The sequence below is a fragment of the Coturnix japonica genome, chromosome 2 (assembly GCF_054131305.1).
Source record: "Coturnix japonica strain WE chromosome 2, WE-NBRP24, whole genome shotgun sequence".
Taxonomy (NCBI): Eukaryota; Metazoa; Chordata; class Aves; order Galliformes; family Phasianidae; genus Coturnix; species Coturnix japonica.
Genome location: NC_140664.1, coordinates 119,473,979 through 119,492,272, shown reverse-complemented (window position 1 = coordinate 119,492,272; position 18,294 = coordinate 119,473,979). Strand labels below are relative to the sequence as shown.

At 37.1% G+C, this 18,294-nt stretch overlaps 1 protein-coding gene across 7 annotated transcripts in view; it reads left to right on the top strand.

Annotated features, from left to right (window-relative positions):
- Positions 1-18,294, top strand: part of CDK14 (cyclin dependent kinase 14) — a 289,389-nt gene that overhangs the window by 165,182 nt on the left and 105,913 nt on the right. For all 7 annotated transcript variants that reach the window (XR_014943062.1, XR_014943061.1, XR_014943060.1 and 4 more), the window contains one exon: positions 5,660-5,753. Coding sequence is in view for 4 of the 7 variants with exons in the window: in XM_015853369.3 (XP_015708855.1) it covers positions 5,660-5,753 (94 nt within the window). In the remaining 3 variants the exon portion in view is untranslated. The remainder of the gene's footprint in view (positions 1-5,659; positions 5,754-18,294) is intronic.

Genomic DNA, 18,294 nt, shown 5'->3' with positions numbered 1-18,294 from the left:
TTTAAATAACGTTGAGGCACAAAGCACAGCTGTGTCTTCTGCTTAGGAAAAAAAAAAAAAAAAGACCAGCAAGGGGCCTTTGCTTTACCCATGATAAATAACATTTCATGGGGGCTCCCAGGGAAGGGAAAGTGGAGCTCCTACTGAGGAGAAAGCCCAGCTGCATGAAAAAGGAGTCCAAATATTAACCACTGGACAGTGGTGGGGAAGCAGGTGGCAGAGGCTGCAGGCTATTTTTACACTTCATTTGCTGGTGTAGGGCATTAGGGGAGTAACTAAAAGCTAATGATCCACATACAATATTACATTCTCCTGCTTTCTTTTTAAATAGCCATTGGCAATAAAATAATATTAATGAAGACATACATGCATTAGCGGTGTCAGGCTAGTGATGGAAATCAATGAATGCAGTGGGCTTTGTGATTTACTGCTGACAGCATTTGATACAGTGGCATTGTGTGAATGTGCTACGCTACCTAAAACTGCATCAAAGAGTTGTGATAACCTTTGATATGCCTGCTTTTTTCTTTTTTCTTTTTTTCCTCTTGATGAGGACTTACTGGTAGCTTATGAAAATGGCTTTGCATTGCCTCTGGTGTAACTTTCCTTAATCCTTGAATTTTACAGTCCTTTGAAAGTCAGTGCAAGGAAAATAAGCTTCAGTACATAAAGGGTTTATGAATTACTAAAAACCATATATAAGTGATACAGAAACATAGGGAAAAATCCCCAAATGAACCTCTCCCATTTGTTCCTTACAGAAAGAATATAGTCGTAGTAAATGAAGTAATTTAAACAGCTTATTAAACCATTTTTGGTTCTGTTAATGCATGTGCTGCTACATCTGGGTTTCTCAGATCAGGAAGTCACAGGGGATGTTTTATTTTCCAATGCAGCTGGCTAAAAACTGTTTTTACTGACAGCTGGCAAATTTTGCATATCCTGTTTTGCTTTTAAAAAATGAACCTTAGAAACAATTCAGGTAACCTCATGTTGACTCTTTAAATTCACTTTTAGTAATGAACGTCAACTGTGCTTAGAGCTGTGAAAGAAATTGCTCATAACTAGGCAAGTCAAATGTTATGAAATTGCTTATCAAATCACTGTTATTTAACTTTGTAACATCTGGATTGATGGACATGATGTCAATTCAGATCATAGTCTGGGGACAGCTGTTCACATGAAGATTTTCTATTATATTGTTAGACAAATAAATGGTAATTTTAAGGTGTTTGGCACTTTCTATATATTACTTGCCCTGAGGTAGATTTGAGTATTTGATGTAATTCTATGTGTGCTTTCATGAATATTTGGCCAGTAAAGGCCTATGATAGTAATTAAGATATTTATTATGAAAAAGAAATAATAATAATGAATCTTGTCTTAGACACAGGTGTATGAAATTGTTTTTACATAGGAGATATTACAAAGGCATCTTTATCCCATATCTGCTGTAAACAATTTGCAATGACAGAAATCTGTGAGTAGGAGTCCCAGTACACACTGAAGAAATGCTGCTTCGGGCCCAAGAGAGCAAACAGTGCAGAGTTGATCAGTTCTTCTGCCCTCAGTGTTTGTTGTGATTGACATTGCCACTAGAAAGAAAAGCTAATCTTCAGGATTAGGATATTAAGGCGAGGGTATTGCAATAACAATCAAGCTATTGTTAATTAAACTTCTTACTGCTAGTGAGCTCCTCAAAATTTTTAACAGCTCAGTTAACTTTTGATTGAAAAATTGTCATGAGGTCTGATATAAAGAAATACTGACCGTGAGGAAAACATCTTTGTCTCTGGTTACTGGAAGGGCAGTTCCTATCAAAGAAACAACTTTTATCCATCTGAAACGAGAGATGTACCATCCTTTTTAAACTGCTAAAAATACTTAGTGTGTGTGTTGGGAAAGTACTTCAGAAAAGTATCTGGATCTATATTATATTACTGTAGTATCCAAATGCAGATAGGCTGTAGATTCTTCTTGTTGCAGTAAGAATCTTTGCTGCACAGAGGAATGCAAATTCGTAAACCAAAAATACAAAACCAAGCTCCAAGTAAGCAAGCTAATTTTATGACAATAAGTTCTTGAGTTACAGAATTTGTGCAGAGGAAAAACAGAACAGTCCACCTCATAAGTAGTTTCCTGAGGCATCCCACTTCGTTTTTACAGTCTCATTTACTGTGTTATTTCAAATGCAAGAGTAACTCATTTGGCCGTGCTATTAACTCTTAGCCCATATTAGGACGGGTGGTGGCAGCTGAAGTCCCAGCAAATTAAGCAGGACAATAGAAGAGCAATATTAGATGGTATGGCCACATATGGTCTCATCAATACATCAATAGGTTTAGTCATGCTTTTTGTCATCAGAGAGTAAGCCGCACATTTCAACATTAAATGGCTGTCACTTTACTTTGTAAGGTTATCCTATGCTGTTCCACGGGGAAGATCTCTAAAAAACCATCTCAGACTTAGCAGCATTTGGTTTACTTATTAAAAGTCAGGAGATCTACCAAGGAAGTAGGAAAATTTAATTTGAATGTACTGAAATATATTTCTGCCACAAAAATGATTTCTGAAATGCTGCCTGGAAATGACAATGTGTGCAGTGTGCCCAGATGATACATAGATAACATGCCCTTGGAGATTCATGCACAGTACAACCAAGTTAATTGGTCATATTTCACATATCAAGATGTAATCTTTGCATCACAGAAACTAGAGATGGGAGTGATCTGTGAGATAATCTTATCCACCCCACTGTTAATGCAAATCTGCTCCCTGAAGGATATTCTTAAGTGTTTCAGCTTGCCTGGTTTCACATGACTGTAACTGTGGAGTTCCCATCCTTTGGGAGGCCTGGGTACAGCATAATTGTTAAGAGTATTTCTCTAACACATCCTGAAGTTTTCATTTCCTAAACGCTTTTTCCCATTTCTGATTATCTTTGATCTATCTATGGTTTTGGGAACCATTAAAATCCTAGCCAATTCTTCACTGCTTTTCATTTTACATAACATTAAATACAGAGTCATTGTGTTCTCCCTGTCCTCTGTGTTTTCTTTTAGCCAAGAATGACATAGTTCTTTTATTTCTTTCCTTAAAAACAAGCTCTTCTGGCCTCTAAATCATTATGACTTTGCTCAAAAATCTCTAAGCTGTTTAGTGGTTTGTGAGCTTTCCAAAAACAAGTCTAAATGTAACGGCCTTGTACAGACTTTTATGTCTGTTCATGTTCCAGGTGTGTATTTAAGGTCTGTGATTCAGGATTCCTGCCATACATTTAGTTTCTACTTGCTGTGAGCTTAATAAAAAACTCACTAAGTACACTAAAGCATCTAAAATACCATTACATCCATTTAAAGTCTTTATGTGATTTTTTGCCTTTCTGAGTATTTCATATCAGTTCAATGTTGTGTTTTTTTTTCCCCCTCCTCTTTCTCTCCCTCTTTAGTATTCATTTAATCTTTCCTTTCTGTGGGCTTGTTCTTCAGAGTGCTGGTTGAGTGCCATAAGCTTTGAAACCAAGCATAATTTTGAAGTGGGCCAAAGTGAACAGCAGTCCTCCAGCCCAAGGCTGGAAGCTTTTTCATGTTTCTCTCAGTGATTTTAATAACCTTTTCATTTTTGTACTAGTTGCTCATCTAACTCCTCATTTCAGTATATGACTAAACGGAGTACTAGGTTACACAACAGCCCAAGCCACATAATAGGATTCTTCTTTCCAAGCAGGAAATTTTTCTTCTGTGGTATTTGCAGTTTTTTTCTAGATTTTTGGCTCCTTCTTGTCCAAGATCTGCTAGGACTGGAAAATTTTGAAAATGTATTTTTCAAAAAGCATAGAATAATCTGGAAAAATCTGTGTGTTTCTTTTCCATCAGAGCTAGCTGTACTTTCTCTGCAGTAGTGCATCATTTTAGGGTTATAATGATAAACTGGTTTGATGAAATGCCCTCTTTCTGGCTGCAACAGAGCTCTAATCCCCTTTTCTGTAGAACTGTTTTGGTTTTATTTTTTCCTATCTTAAATAAACGACTTCCAACAGAAATCTTGAATTTTTCTTTGCCTGAGATCCTGATACTGTTTGTGAGTATTTGACTAAGATATATTGTGCCTATCTGTGCCTAATGGAGCACAAACCAGAGTGAATGATGACTGGCAGTTTAATCAATTCTGTTCATTCAGTAATCAGCAGCAGCATATGGAACATAAATTTCAGCCTCTCCCTTTTATAAACACCTGAATTATTCCAAAATTGGACCAGAACCCTGCCTTCAATGTTTTCATCCACTTTTTCAATGTCTAGGGAGAAACTTTGTTTACTGTATCTCTGATTTGGGATCTAGAAATGGGAAATAGGGCTGCCTGTTTAATTTTCTTTCCTAGTGATTTAACCATCAACTCTCATCGTCTTGAAACAGAGTTATTTCATTCTGCTCTGTAGTAGTCAGAGCCTTCAGAAACGAGTAAAACATGGCTTATCTGCTGATAATCCCAGTTGTAATAGTTTACCTCTGAAAACAGAGTTAAATTAGAGATTACTGCTGGAGTTTTCAGACTGAAAAGACAAAACTCACAGTTTAAGGGGAAGGTGGAAATTGTCTTTGGGGAGTTATTGCTTCATTCTGGTATACACTTTGGGTTATTGAATTGACATTTGCACTGAGTTAATTTTTTTTTCTGTGGTTGCCACACAGATATGGGTTATGTCATACACAGGATTTTGCATGTCCAAGTTGTATATGTATGGGAAATAGTAATTCAACAAGCTACAGCATTTAGTTGAATTCTGCATCCTATTGCAGCTGAGAGACATATTCTCTCTTAATCTTATTTTGACTGATGGAACAAGTGTTGAGCTTCTTTCATTCAGAAAATGAGCAAATGCAAATTTCTAACTTCTTTTGCTTCTCAGACACAAGAATTACACAGGTAGTTTATTTACGTCCTGCAGACATTTTCCTCAGTTCTTTAGAATCCATTCTTTTGGCTGCATATTTCTTCCCCAGTTTCCTAGTACTTCTGTCAGTGGCTTAAATGAGTGAGATGAGGGGATCAGCACAAAATACCTTTATGATAGCATGGAGCAAGGAGCTGTAGCAAGGCAGCTGTGGTGATGAGGAGAGAGGCTGTAACTGCAAGCCTATCCCATGAGTCAACTGCATTTGAGCAGTAGCATATTTTATTGTCTGTGAGCAGCCATGTGTCTTTTTGATTCATTTTCCCAGATTTGCCTTCACTCTGAACTCTTCCAATGTGCCTCTGTGCCATGGTCCCATCCAATTTAGCTTCTCCCAAAGATGCTCTCTCAGTGCCACTCCCACATCCCCAGAGTCTGTTTGGGAGCATGTGTGTGTTCCTTGGGAAGCACTCATAGAGACAGAAAGTTGGTGCTGTGGCTTTACTGGTGTCAACAACAGCCATTCATTTTCCTCTTATCTCTACTCTTTGCTTTCAAAAACCCACAAAACAAAGTATTTGCGTACATTGTTTTTCAGCAAGTACAAGTGCTTGTCATTTAGGCTGGCACTGATTTAAAATACAACACAAATAAAATACATTATTTGAATATTGAATATTGATGATAGAGACAAATCATTGTTTATAGCTCTTTAATCTAAAATAAATCTTCTAATATTGCATGCTTTTTTTTTTCCCTCTGTAGGGGAGTGGGATGTATCTTTGTAGAAATGATTCAAGGGGTTGCTGCTTTTCCAGGAATGAAAGACATTCAAGATCAACTTGAAAGGATATTTCTGGTGAGTTCTTTCTTGCTGACGTAACATACGCAAAACAATGGCTGGCAAATGTTTGTGTATGTCTTTGTGTCAGGAGTGAAGTTGGTGATTGCGCCAAGGATCAGAAGTCTAGTTTACAAACTAGGTTTAATTTACTTTGTATATTCTTGAGGATTTTTCAGTATGTTCAGATCTTGTACAATATTATTTTTCTTTTCAACAAATATTTTACAAATAATCCAAGAAAAGATTCTTATATAGCTGCAGAAAAATAGTTTTCCAGTTGTAAGCCCATGGAAATCAAACTGTCTTGTTATGCTCACTTCACAAGTGATCAAAAACTACAGCTTTGATTGGCTTGCTATAAATTTTATGCTAATGTTGTAATGTCAGTGGGAAGAATTCTTCTGTGAGATAAACATGCAAAGGAAAGAGCAAGACAGAAAACTGAACAGAAAATGGGAAATCAGAAATTGGGATTTTAGTCAAGTCCAATGGGAGCTCTTGGCTACTACTTCTGTGGTCTCTTTGGGAGCATGTGTGTGCTCCCTGGGAAGCACTCACACAGACATAATGCTGCTCATAGAGTGCACTGTACCCTTCGTAATGTGTGTGGGTGGATTGGCTGGGGGGAAGGCATTGTAAGAACAGCATCTTCCCTCATCCTGTCAATCTACTTTGATTCTGACCACAAGTTTTGGAGGAAAACATGAGTACAGCCTTGCCTTTAAAGATTAATCTGTCATAAGCCAGATTTATTTCACACACACATGATTTATTTGGAATTCTTTTATGGCATATGAAGAGAAAGGGGAAAAAAAGATTTCATATTGGGTTTATAAAACTTCTGGTCTTAATTTCACTCCAACTTGCCTTTATTACCTCTCTTTTTTGGGGAACATCAATGAATTTATCACCTGCTCTTAGGAGTGACTGAAAAAAAATAATCTATAAAACAAGACTTTATTTGACTATGATATAGAAATATCTCATTTCATGTCAAGTATTTTGATACTCTGCACACTTGGCTAATACAAAATCCTCTGCTAAGTTAAAATAGCTTTCCTGCAATGTAACCAACCAGAAGCAGTTCTTCAAGTGTTTTTGTGATGTGTTCAATTGCTTTGTTAGTTTGCCAGCGTGTTTGTTTTAAGCTAGCAACTACTGGGCGAAGTTTTAGAGTTCCTCGTTTTAAAAACTATGCCTCTCATTTATTTCGATGAAATTTCTTCCTGTTGTTCAACACAGAACTTTGAAATAAAAATTCTTCTCTTGTGTTTCATCCCTAATATTATGGTAAAATTTGAGTGAGTATGTCTGTGTTGGATGTAGAGTAGACTGATAACAGCAGAAATTAGTGCCTCTTTTCATGTGTTTTTTGGTACTAGGTATGTCATAAAATTCTATGTTTATATATCTTTTATAAACCTGCTGTTTGTTCCTATATTCCCTCCTCTTCCCTATTCCCTACAACTGTTTATGTGTCAAAATGCTGAAACAAATACATCCCACAGTGAGTTCTGAGTCTTCCCAATTTTATGATTCTGTTTTCAAATTGAAGCTGAAATACTGAGGACAGTGCTGAAACAGCAGGAGATAAATTATTAATCTTGTTTCTATAACTTGATCTTTTACAAATCTTAGAAGAAAAAGTGAGAAAGAATAGGTTTATGATCTGTTGTTAAATCAGAGTTAATCTTACTAGTTACCCTTAGCTAAACAGTTTCAGAGAATGCCTTCCTAATGTACTCTAAGCATCATTAAAAATTTACCTATTTAAAAGTTATAAAACAAAGGATTATTCTTGTTTGTTTTTGTATTTGAAGAGAAGGATTAAATTCATCCATTCACCAGTGAATCGCGTACGGTATATTAGTTAACTACTCCGAAGTACAAAATTAATCAGGTTTTTACACAAGATAACTAATAAAGTTCCTCACAGTGAAGACTCACGGCAATAATGAACGAGATCAACCACTACAAGATTTCTCCCACAAGTCTTCCTGTAGTTCAGTTTTTCAACATCCATCAGTAATGTGTTCCTCATGGTAAAGGCTGCAGCCCACCTTCTTGGTGATGCTTTTTTTTTCTTTAGCCCTCTCCTTTGCTACATGCACCTGTCTCTGTTTTATCTCTTGCCACTGTTATCAGACATAGTCATACTGTAATGGCCTGCTAGAGTCTGGGTTGCAGAACAGAACTTTCAGGAAGTCTGTTATGTTGCACTAAAAACTGAGAAAACCAGGAAAACTAAACACTATGTAATGTGAGTAATAGTTTGAAATTCTTACTGTTTATTTTCCTGTTGTATAGTTCTCCGTTATTATATAGATTAAAATAGAATATGTTGTATGTATGCTGCTTCAGTGGCTGTCAAGTCTAAGGCAAAGAGATTCTGTAAATGTTTCTACATAATTCTACCGTAGGCATTTTAAATATATACATAGCAAGAATAGATCCAACACAGCACAGCACAGTGTTTCTTCCTGTTTATGACTGATATTTATGTTTAATAATGGCTTAATTAAGTGATTGTGTATAGTAGATTAGGAAAATAGGTTGGTCTTTCAGTTATCTTAAAGAAGGCATCTTTTTAAATGTGTATTTCTTGACTTCCATTGTTTTAGACACTTGCAGATTTTTATAAACAGGAATATGAACTGATTCTATGTTTGTGTTGCAAGAGCTGTTGTTAATAAACATTCTCAGTTTCCATTACTGTAGTAGAACTCAATAAAAAAAACAAGGGTTTATAAATGAGAATCTTTTCTCTGAAACAGAGCAGCAGTAGAGTTGCTGTGAATGAGCAGGCTGCATACTGTTATTGTCACAGTTTGGATCTAATAATATGATTGCTTTTTCCCCACATATATTTAAAAGTGCAAATAATTACAATGAGAAAAAGTACTTACCAGGTAAAAGGGAAATAACACCTCTGAGTAGGTTGCTTTTTTAGAAAGGCTTAACAGCAAAAAAAATGTCTTAATGCAGGGTGATTTGGCTTAATCGGTGCACTGCTACATCTTTAGCCATACTTTTCTCCTACTTATTGGGACTTGGATTATTTCCTGGCTAGAACTGTATTATATACAATTGGAGATAAATCCATAATTGCGGACTGTAAAAGCTAACAAGTCTTGTGCCTTAAACTATCACAGAAGTGATGTGCTGTTATTATTCCTCACATGTATCCTATCCCACATAGCTGAGAAGATCCAGAAAACTATTTCACCATTTTCTGAGATTAGCAGCCCAATCTTTTGTTACAAGATGCTAGATCTGCTGGAGTAATGATCTGATAGGATAATCTCAGCACTGCTCTTTGGTCTTGTGATGTATGCATGAGACTGATGAAGGTTGGATTGTGTGAAGAGAGAAACTGTTCTGCCCTGGTAAAAGGGAAAATGTGAGGCAGTCTGTTGAATCTGAATAAAACTGTACAAAACTGGGAAACATTATATGGATTCCAATACAAGGTTGCTGCATTCTTTATAAAGAGATACTTCCTTTTGATCATTTTTTAGCATGCATTTCTGTAAATGAAGACTTGAAGGTTTTCTGTGTCAAGGAGAATTTGCCATCGTAAAAATGGCTTTAATTTTATCTGGAAGTCAAAGCTGCACCAAATGCATGCATGTGAGCCTTGTCTGGAGAGGAGCTGACAGCTAAGCAGCACTTAGTTTTTGCTCCCAGTGGGAGGCTGTGGTGCACTGTGCAGGCCTCACCCTGAGCCATGCTGGAAGCACCAGCTTGGGTACGCCCTGGTTTTGATGTAAGGCTGTGCTTTTATATGCTTTTATACTCAGTGTTCTTCACAGATTGAAACCAGATCAGTGTTGAATTCCTTGTGCTAGCTTTATTTTTCTTCTAAAGATATGTTTTTAAGTGGGAAGGTATTTCAGTCTCTTCCAATTTTCCTGAGGTTTTGGTGAGCTACTACAGATCAAAGTGAATTTCCCTCTTGGGCTCTGAAGCCCTCCTGATAAGGGAATAATCTTTGTGTTGGCTGAACTACTGTCTTGGTGCCAGCTACACTAAAAATTACATTGCACTGTGAGAGTAATGCACAAGCAGTTCTTCTAATACTTTGCAGATCTCTGTGCAGGATAATGGCTCTTAAATGATGTTTCCTCTGTAAATGAGCCTTCAGTCGGCAGACAGGATGGCAGCGTGGGTGCCCTGTGTGGGCTTTTCTGCTGTAGTTGACATGGCACAGTGGGGAGCTCAGAGCCTGGAACTCCTTCCTGACACACATATTGCAAAAAGCAGGGCCTGCTCTTGGTCATGGGTGCTGTAGCTCTGTTGGGTGCCATCATGCACAGTATTAAATATAATTTAAAGAGAACAATGTGCTTCTGTTCAGCCCAGAATCCTGGTATTCCAAAGAGTGATTCTGAAACCACTTTCTTCATAGAGCAAAGATTTGCAAGGGTTTGCCATTTCCAGTAACTATATTTTTTCAAATGGAATTTTTGTTTTAAAATGGAAACATATGTATTGCTTCTGGTACTGAAGATTTAAAATGCTAGCAATATATTCTCTAGTATATATTTATAACCACACGCCTACTAAGTCATTTAAAGCAGGATCATCATTAGTTTCCTCCAAGATTCAGATAGTAACAGGCATTTGTGAAGCTGCAAAGTTTCTCCCTCTATTCTGAACCCAAAGTGCTGCTTCATGTCAGGTACATCCTCTAAAGACAGAAATAATATATTTTAACAAGCCTCACTTTCATTTAAACTTATGAAGAGCCCATAGGAAGCCTGCTGTGTGGTACACCGTGTTAATAATGTCTCTGGGGAAACTAGCCATGCCCAAGGGAAGAATAATTCCAACTATTGGGATTTTTTTGAAGTTTATCTCAGTAATCAGATGTTTAGTTACCTTTATTGGTCTTCTATTCCTATGTCTTTATTCAGTACACACATTTTTTTCTGTCATATGTTAAGTACTTTGGCCCTGATATACAGCTCACTCATATCAGATGGAATAGATGCACTTGTAAGGCTGGACCTGGTCTGAAATTTCATTTTCTGTAGGCATGACATCTTTGGTGTCTTGAATGCTACTGATGATGAATTGGATTCAAGACAATTTCTTCATCTTTGTGAAAGTGATTGTTCTTTCTTGGTGGGGGTGAGGGGAAGGAGTTCTGTTTTCCTCCCATCTCTCTCTGCTTCCCTCCCACTGATGATTTCATGATGCCAACACAATTTTTATTGAAACTGTGGAAACTTGACTGCTGAGTTTTCTTCAGTAACTTCAGTACACATAGAACAAGAGGAGGGCAATGTATTACATCTTGGTATTAAATTTATATCTATTTCACGTTATTATAATAATACACAAAATATTTCACTGCTTTCACGTACTCAGTATTTTACAGTAATTGCCTGCAGGTTTTGCACTGGCACCACTTTTGCATGGCTCCTCTCCAGGCTATCTGTGCTTTTTGCCAAACTTAAAATGCATATAATTATAAGCTAGCACGTGGTGAATTAATAAAGTGGTCTTAAAACAAACAAACAAAAATCTTGTATCTTTTCATTTTTTGTAAAGGGTTATGGATTTCTTAAGAGATTTTTAGAAAAATTTTCAGCTTAATTTTAACTTGGCCTTCACTGTGTTGTTTACTTTCAATGCATATGTATTCCTTTTCCCTTATAAGAGGGCACAAGGTTCTTGATGATAATTTATATATCTTGTACTCTATTAACAATTCCATTAGAAGAGGGGAGAAGTAACCTCCGTGTCATAAAAACACTGGTAGAACATGACAGACACTTGCTGGGGAAGCTACCAGCTGGCAGCAGAGGGGAAAAAATGCATGGATGTATGACTCTGTTGTTGACTTTGAAAGGATGGCTGGGTGCTGGATCAGCCAGTCATACAACTTGATGTGCCATACTGTTTTTGGTGGCTTCCTTCTAATACAGGTGTCATCCTTTGCTTGTGGTAAATTGTTCTCATTCAGCCTGCTAACTCTGAGCCAAACCCCCAGAGTTTGGCTCATTATCAGCTTGGTAGTGCAAAATGTGAAGAGTAATTGGCTATCAGAATAAGAAAACAAATTAAGAAACGGTTCAGTGAAATGCAATGGCTTTGTGGTTTTCTTTGGAATTGGAATGTTTCTTCAGTATCTGCCATATTTCAGTTGCTGAATGACAAATGTTCTATAATTATAAAGAAGCATTGTTTCTTTCCTAGGCTCATCTGTCCCTCCAGAGGGTGGTTACAGGCAATACTTTAAAAAAAAATGTGCTGAGGCTCAGCCGGTGTAAATCAGTGTAGCTCTGGTTACTTACATGTGTGTGTCATTGCAGGCACCTTCCTTGTTGGCCCCATACAAACAAATTGTGCCCATGTAAAATCTTCCTCTGTGCAGGTTGTATCCATATGTGTTACAGAGAGGTAATTTCTAATGTTTCAAATGGATGCAGGTGACATTGAAAAACAGTGCAATGATAAGCAATTTGTGTATATTACAAATTAGGTTGAAGTCTGTTCTTAGCCATAGTGTTATTCTCTTATCTTAAAACTTACTCTTCGAGTCAGTATTGTGCTATACAATTGTACAGGACTATTCAAAAACCTGCTCTGATATGCTAGCTGTATCTCCTACAAAAGATAAATGATGAAATATCAAGCACTTATATTGCCTTCTCTTTCCATTTCATACATAAAGGAGCAATGTTTAATAAGCCATAATCTTCTTTTTCTTTTCCTCATTTACTTATATCCAACTGCATACTGCATTCCAAGCAGGTTTTCCTAAGAGCATCTTGATTGCCAAAATTGTTACTTATAATCTGTAGTTCAAGGTCAAACATTGTTACTATTGAAAACGTCTAAAACTTATTGTGTGGAAATTTGAGACGATGTTTTTAGAAGGAGATTATGAGAATATGACTGATGTGTGCTATCTGTCTGCACATGTTCCCTAAAAGATTTCAAGACTAATTTTTCTTGCCCTATTAAGGACTGGAAGAAATATACATCTATTTTATCATTTTTTAGATATTATTTCAGGGAAACATCCCCTTTCAGCACAGTTAGTAGAAGGTCTGCATGTACATAAAAAGTATATTTTGCAATACTGCAAATAAGCAATATGGCTAATTTGAATAAAGATGGATTTTGATACCTGTTCAAGTGTTTCCTGAATCAGTACCCTGGAGTATATCTTAATTCATCAAGATACTGAACATGTGCCATATGATTGTAGTCAGCTATCACTGACATTTATTCAAGCTGCTGATTAACATCTTTATCTAAAGAAAATCCTAATCTGCAGATAAGCTTACTTATTTATTGAGATTTCAGGTTTTCAAGTGAGAGTAGGTGAATTGCCTGACTAGGTTCTTAATGCAGTAGGTATTTTCAGGTGTTTGAGAGTGAAATAAATAGCTCCAGATAATAAGTATTATGTTTCATTCTTGTTGCTTTGGCTCTTCCTTCACAGTATTCTGAGTTCTCTAATTAAAATAACTCACAGACAATAACAAAACTGATTTCTAGTTGTCAATTGTCGAAAGAAAAATGCCCAATTTTCACCATTTGTCTTTAGAGTGCATATATCTTTATCACTGCATAGCAGTATTTCTGGCAGTTGAGGTCTGTTTCTGAGTACACTAGAGAGAACTATTAATATATATTGTATAATGAGGACATAATGAGAACAACTCACAGTACTTTTTCTGTACACAAGATGATCCAAACAGCTGTGGTGTAAACTAAAACCTTCCTCCTGATGGAGCAGAGAAGCACAACGTAAATTCTTAACAAAAAGAGTTGTGTGGTGCTCACATAAATATGGCGGTCCTCAAAATAATTACATCTGGAGGAGAAATCAAGGAATTTTTTGAGGCATATATTTATTGTGCTGAAAGTTATAGGTTAAATTTATGTACCTTGGGTCAAAAAACAGCAGACCATGTAAACTTTTAAACTTTCTATTTGATTAAAATTTACTGTGTCTTAAAGAAAGACATTTTTAAAACACTTGTTTAATTACTTTCATGGTCATTAAAGATATTATGTTCTTATTCTTATGCTGATACATTCTTGGTGTGTTTTGAGTTGCAGTCTTGTGTCAGAATAGTATTAACGTCCATGGAAAGTGTCCCTCAGGCTCACAGTTCCTGTCTTCCCTTCCATGTTTCTGTGGGTCCTCTTTGGGTTTAACATAGTCTTTCTCCCTTGGGTTTCATAGAACTTGCCAAGATGCTGCCAAGTCTGTATTCAGTGTGGGTTTTCTATTAACTCTTTTGAGAGAACAACCTATGATCAAGAAACAGTTTTTGCAAAAGAGCTCTTAACCATAGCAATTGCTCAGAATCACAGAGAGTTGAGGTTGGAAGAAACCTCTGGAGAAAGTCAAGTCCAACCTCTTGCTCAGTGCAAGGTCAGCAAGAGCAGGTTGCCCAGAACTGTTGAGTATTCCCAATAATGGAGACTTCATAGTCTCTCTGGCGGCCTGTCACAGTGTTCAAACACTTTTAGAATAAAAAAAGATTTTTTAAATGTTTACATTATATTTCTTGCAGTTCAGTCTGAGAACCTTATCTTTTGTTGTGTCACCAGATACCATTGGTAACACTGTCTTCTTCACACACTCACAATAGGTATTTATTTAGCAGATTAGTATTGATACCATCACTTAGAACCTTCTCTCTCCTCCAGCATGAACAGTCCCAGCCATCTCTGGCTCCTCTTGTGTGTCAAATGCTCCAAGCCCTTAAACATCTTCGCTGTACTTGCTCCACTATGTCCATGTTTTATGCTGGGCATTAAGCACTTTTTATATGTCTTCCCAGTGCTGGGTAGAGAAGGAGAGTCACATCCCTAAAACTGCCGTTAACAGGTTGGTTTTTTTTAAGGCAGACAATGCCCTCTTGGCCTTTACTACGAGGGCACACTGCTGGCTCATTTTCAACTTAGTGTCCACCCAGACTCCTAGACCTATTTCTGCCAAGCTGATCTCCAGCTGGTTGACATGAAGCCTGTACAGAGGATGGAATTATTCTTCCTGAGGTGCAGGACTTAGCCTTGCCTTCTGTTCATGACATTCCTGTCACCCTGTTCTCCAGTCTGTCAAATCTTCCTGAACAATGACATTAAGACCTGGTGTATCAACTACTACTTTCAGTTCCGTTCCATCTGTTAATGTCTCAAGGTAGCCAGTCTCTTCTGTCCATCTTGCTGTAGTGTAAATTAATGTATTCTACACTCATGAAAAAACAAACAAACAAACAAACAAAAAAAATAGAATAATAATAATCCTATATTTCTAAGTATCAGTTTTCTTGTTATGGAATTGTGTATTTAGAAGGGTTTGCTTTTGTGTCTTTATTTATGTGCTGGCTGAAGCCTTGCTGATGATATGAATATGCCAGCACAAGAATAGCTTTGCCCATACTTAGTCGACATCATTAGAAAATTTAGGAGAGCTATAAATAACAAATAATAGCAATAAGAAGATAAAAGTAATACCTAAATTCCATATAGTCGTATTCATTGACTTTGCTAGTATAATTTCTAATCACGTTGTCTTCTGTTACAGTGGGCTGGGGAATTTCAGTCTACAGCCCCTCAGCTCCTTAATCTTTGCATCTTGTGAGCCACTTTTGCAGAATATCTGTGTATGGTTCTACGAGATCTGAGAGGTCACTGAGTCAGGTCTTGTTTTGAAAATATTTTGAGCGTCAGTTGCATTTCTGAGAGTTGCCATTATCAGGAATATAAATCAGCAGGCTTGCTTTGGACAAGTTTTAAGTAGTTCAACTGGTAATATGGAGCTAAGTCCATCCTTTCTCACACATGTTCTTGCTTATGTAAAGGTTATGTTGACTGATAGGAAAGCTGTTGTTCATCATCTCTTGCACTCAGGCAGTATATTTGCTGTGTGGCTGTAAAGAGTCAAATGTCAGAGTCAAATAGTTCTAAGAGAAACTTTATAACAGATGATGTTCTTTAACTTTGTTGTTATACAGTCATACTTAATAATGTTTTGTAGTGGGTTATTTCTGTTAAAGAAAGATTCAGGAAGAAACACAGGGATAGAAAAATGGACAATTTTATAAAAGGTACCAAAAAGAACCTTAAAAAAAAATTAATTAATGATATTGTATCTCATATTCATCATAACATGTATTATATTTGCTGCGTGTCCCCCTCACCCATGTATCCAGAAGGTAATTGTTGTGCAGCAGCTGGTAACTGTGCTCCTCTCATATGAAAAATGAAAGGTCCATTTTATATCACTGAACTAACCCATCAGTGAAATCAGTGGGAATGCAGCCAGAGAATTTGTCAATCTTTTAGTTATCCTAAATTTCTCATCTTGGCGTGCATATATAAAGCAGGTTGCCCTAGTTACTTCAAAGGAGTTCTCAATAATTTGAATACTCAAGATCCTCAGCATTTTGGTCCAATCTGCTTTGGTATGATGACCAAGATATTTGGTGAACAACAGTTACAGTGCACGAGTACCACTGCATTCTCATAGAGAGGGATAGGTAGAGATGTGGTGCTGCTGACCTCACTTTAACATACCACTTTATCAGCTGCTCGGTGGTTCCAAGAAGGGTAATAACTGTAGCCAGGGTAAATCTTTTGTTTGTCTTGTGTTCGTTTTTCATGAAATCTTTAGACTACACAATCATGTAAAGAATGTTTGTTTGGCCAATGAATGTAGCTGAAAACTCAGGATAGTGAAACATCTGTTTCTTCCTAGAGTCATCACTTCTTTGAGCTTCATTTATGTTCAGCACAGCTGCCTATCACTTTTTCCTCACATTATCTTTTTTTTGGCCAATATTTCCACATTTTTGTTACATTTGCAACCTTTCAACTACCCTAATGATAAAATCATGCTGCTGTTCTGCATTCCTTACATGATTCAAGAGATCAACTTCACCTATACTGTTGAGAGGTTGATTTTTCTCTCTAACTTGTGTAGTTACCCTTGTTTCACAGATATAACATCTTCATTTCTGATAATGCAGCAACATCTTTAAAACTTACCTATGCAATGTTGTTTTTTCCATATAATAATAGCATTGCTCACATTCAGTGTTTCTGTACCTGACTCCCAATCATTTTTCAGCCTTCTCTGTTGTCAATGTTGTGTGCTTTTTTTTTTCTCTAAAAAAGGTGTGTGGTATGCAGGTGTTAAGCAGCTCTGATCTTTTAGGGATTTGCCTTTATTCATTCACACTTTGTCACCAGCTGTTTCAGTACAACCTCCTAAATTCCTTTTAGAGCTGTAGGCAGTGTGTTCTACAAGTCCCCTCATAGCTGCCATTTGCAGCCTCCTTCCCTGTGAGCAGAGAGGAAGGGGTTCCCTTCTGCCCAGCACAGAGTCTACAAAGAGCAAAGACTGCCAACGTGGATAGCTTGCACATGGCTTGAAGTACATTCAAGAGAAGACAGTAGATGACTACACCCTAATCCTTCTTGCCCAGTGTTTTTGAAAGCTCCGAAGTTGAGAGCAAAGTTATTGAGTGAATGAATGTCAAAGAAAACAAATGGGTTCACTGAAGCTGGGAGTGCAGCTGCCTCTTCCAGTTGAGGGACACCTGCTTCCACCTTCATTTAAATAAGCAAAGTGAGAAGTCCTAGGCCACCTGCCAACTGATTGTTAATGCTCCAGCTGCTAAAAAATCAATAAATTGCTAAATCTCACACTTTTGAATTTTCAGGAAATTTGATTCTCAAAATTTGGCATTCTTTCAAAAACTACTTCCTATCTTTGCCCTCCCCCCAGTTAAATTCCTCATCAAGCAAATATAATCAAATTGTCATTTCAGAATTATATAGTGTACTGTTTTTTCTTAAAATGAAATAACAGCATGATATGGCAACAAATTCATTGCTACTTAATGGCAAACAGACATATAATTAGCTAAAATCACCTTAATTTCAGCCACGAAGTGTTTGGTGATACTATGGGATCTACTAATCTCTCTTGACAGCTGGGGAAGTCTGCCAGCCTGGGAAATAGGTTTGCTTTTGAACCCCAGATTCCATCTTTCTGTTCCTGGGAAGGAACATACAAATGGCTTCTCCTGAAAGCAGGCTGCAATGTGTGACTCAGCTACGTCTTTGTGTGTTAAAGGACAGCAATGGTGTTCTGCTCCAACACCATGTAAAATACCCCAGCTGCTTTTTTGGCCAGGGTATGTTCATCAAGATAGGGTGATATTTTCTCTTTTTTCAAGAATTTTTGGTTGTTGATGATGTTATTCTTCTTCTGTTCAGTTTCTAGGAATCAGAAAGTTAGAAGTATAAACCTCTGGATTTTTTTTAGCACTAAATAGTGTTATTTGGAATGAGCTCTGTGTGTACTAAGCATCATGCTGCAGTTTGTTGTGAGGCGCACTTGAAACTGGACCACTGAGGTGGTTTTTAAGTGATAAGGTTAGACATTTTTTAAAGTGATTTGAATTGAGAATTCTGATATGGTTCAGTGCAGGGAATCAGCAGGATATTTAGCAAGGAAAAGTGCACTTATATCCACACACATACCCAACACAATTGGAGCTCATTATTAATGCAC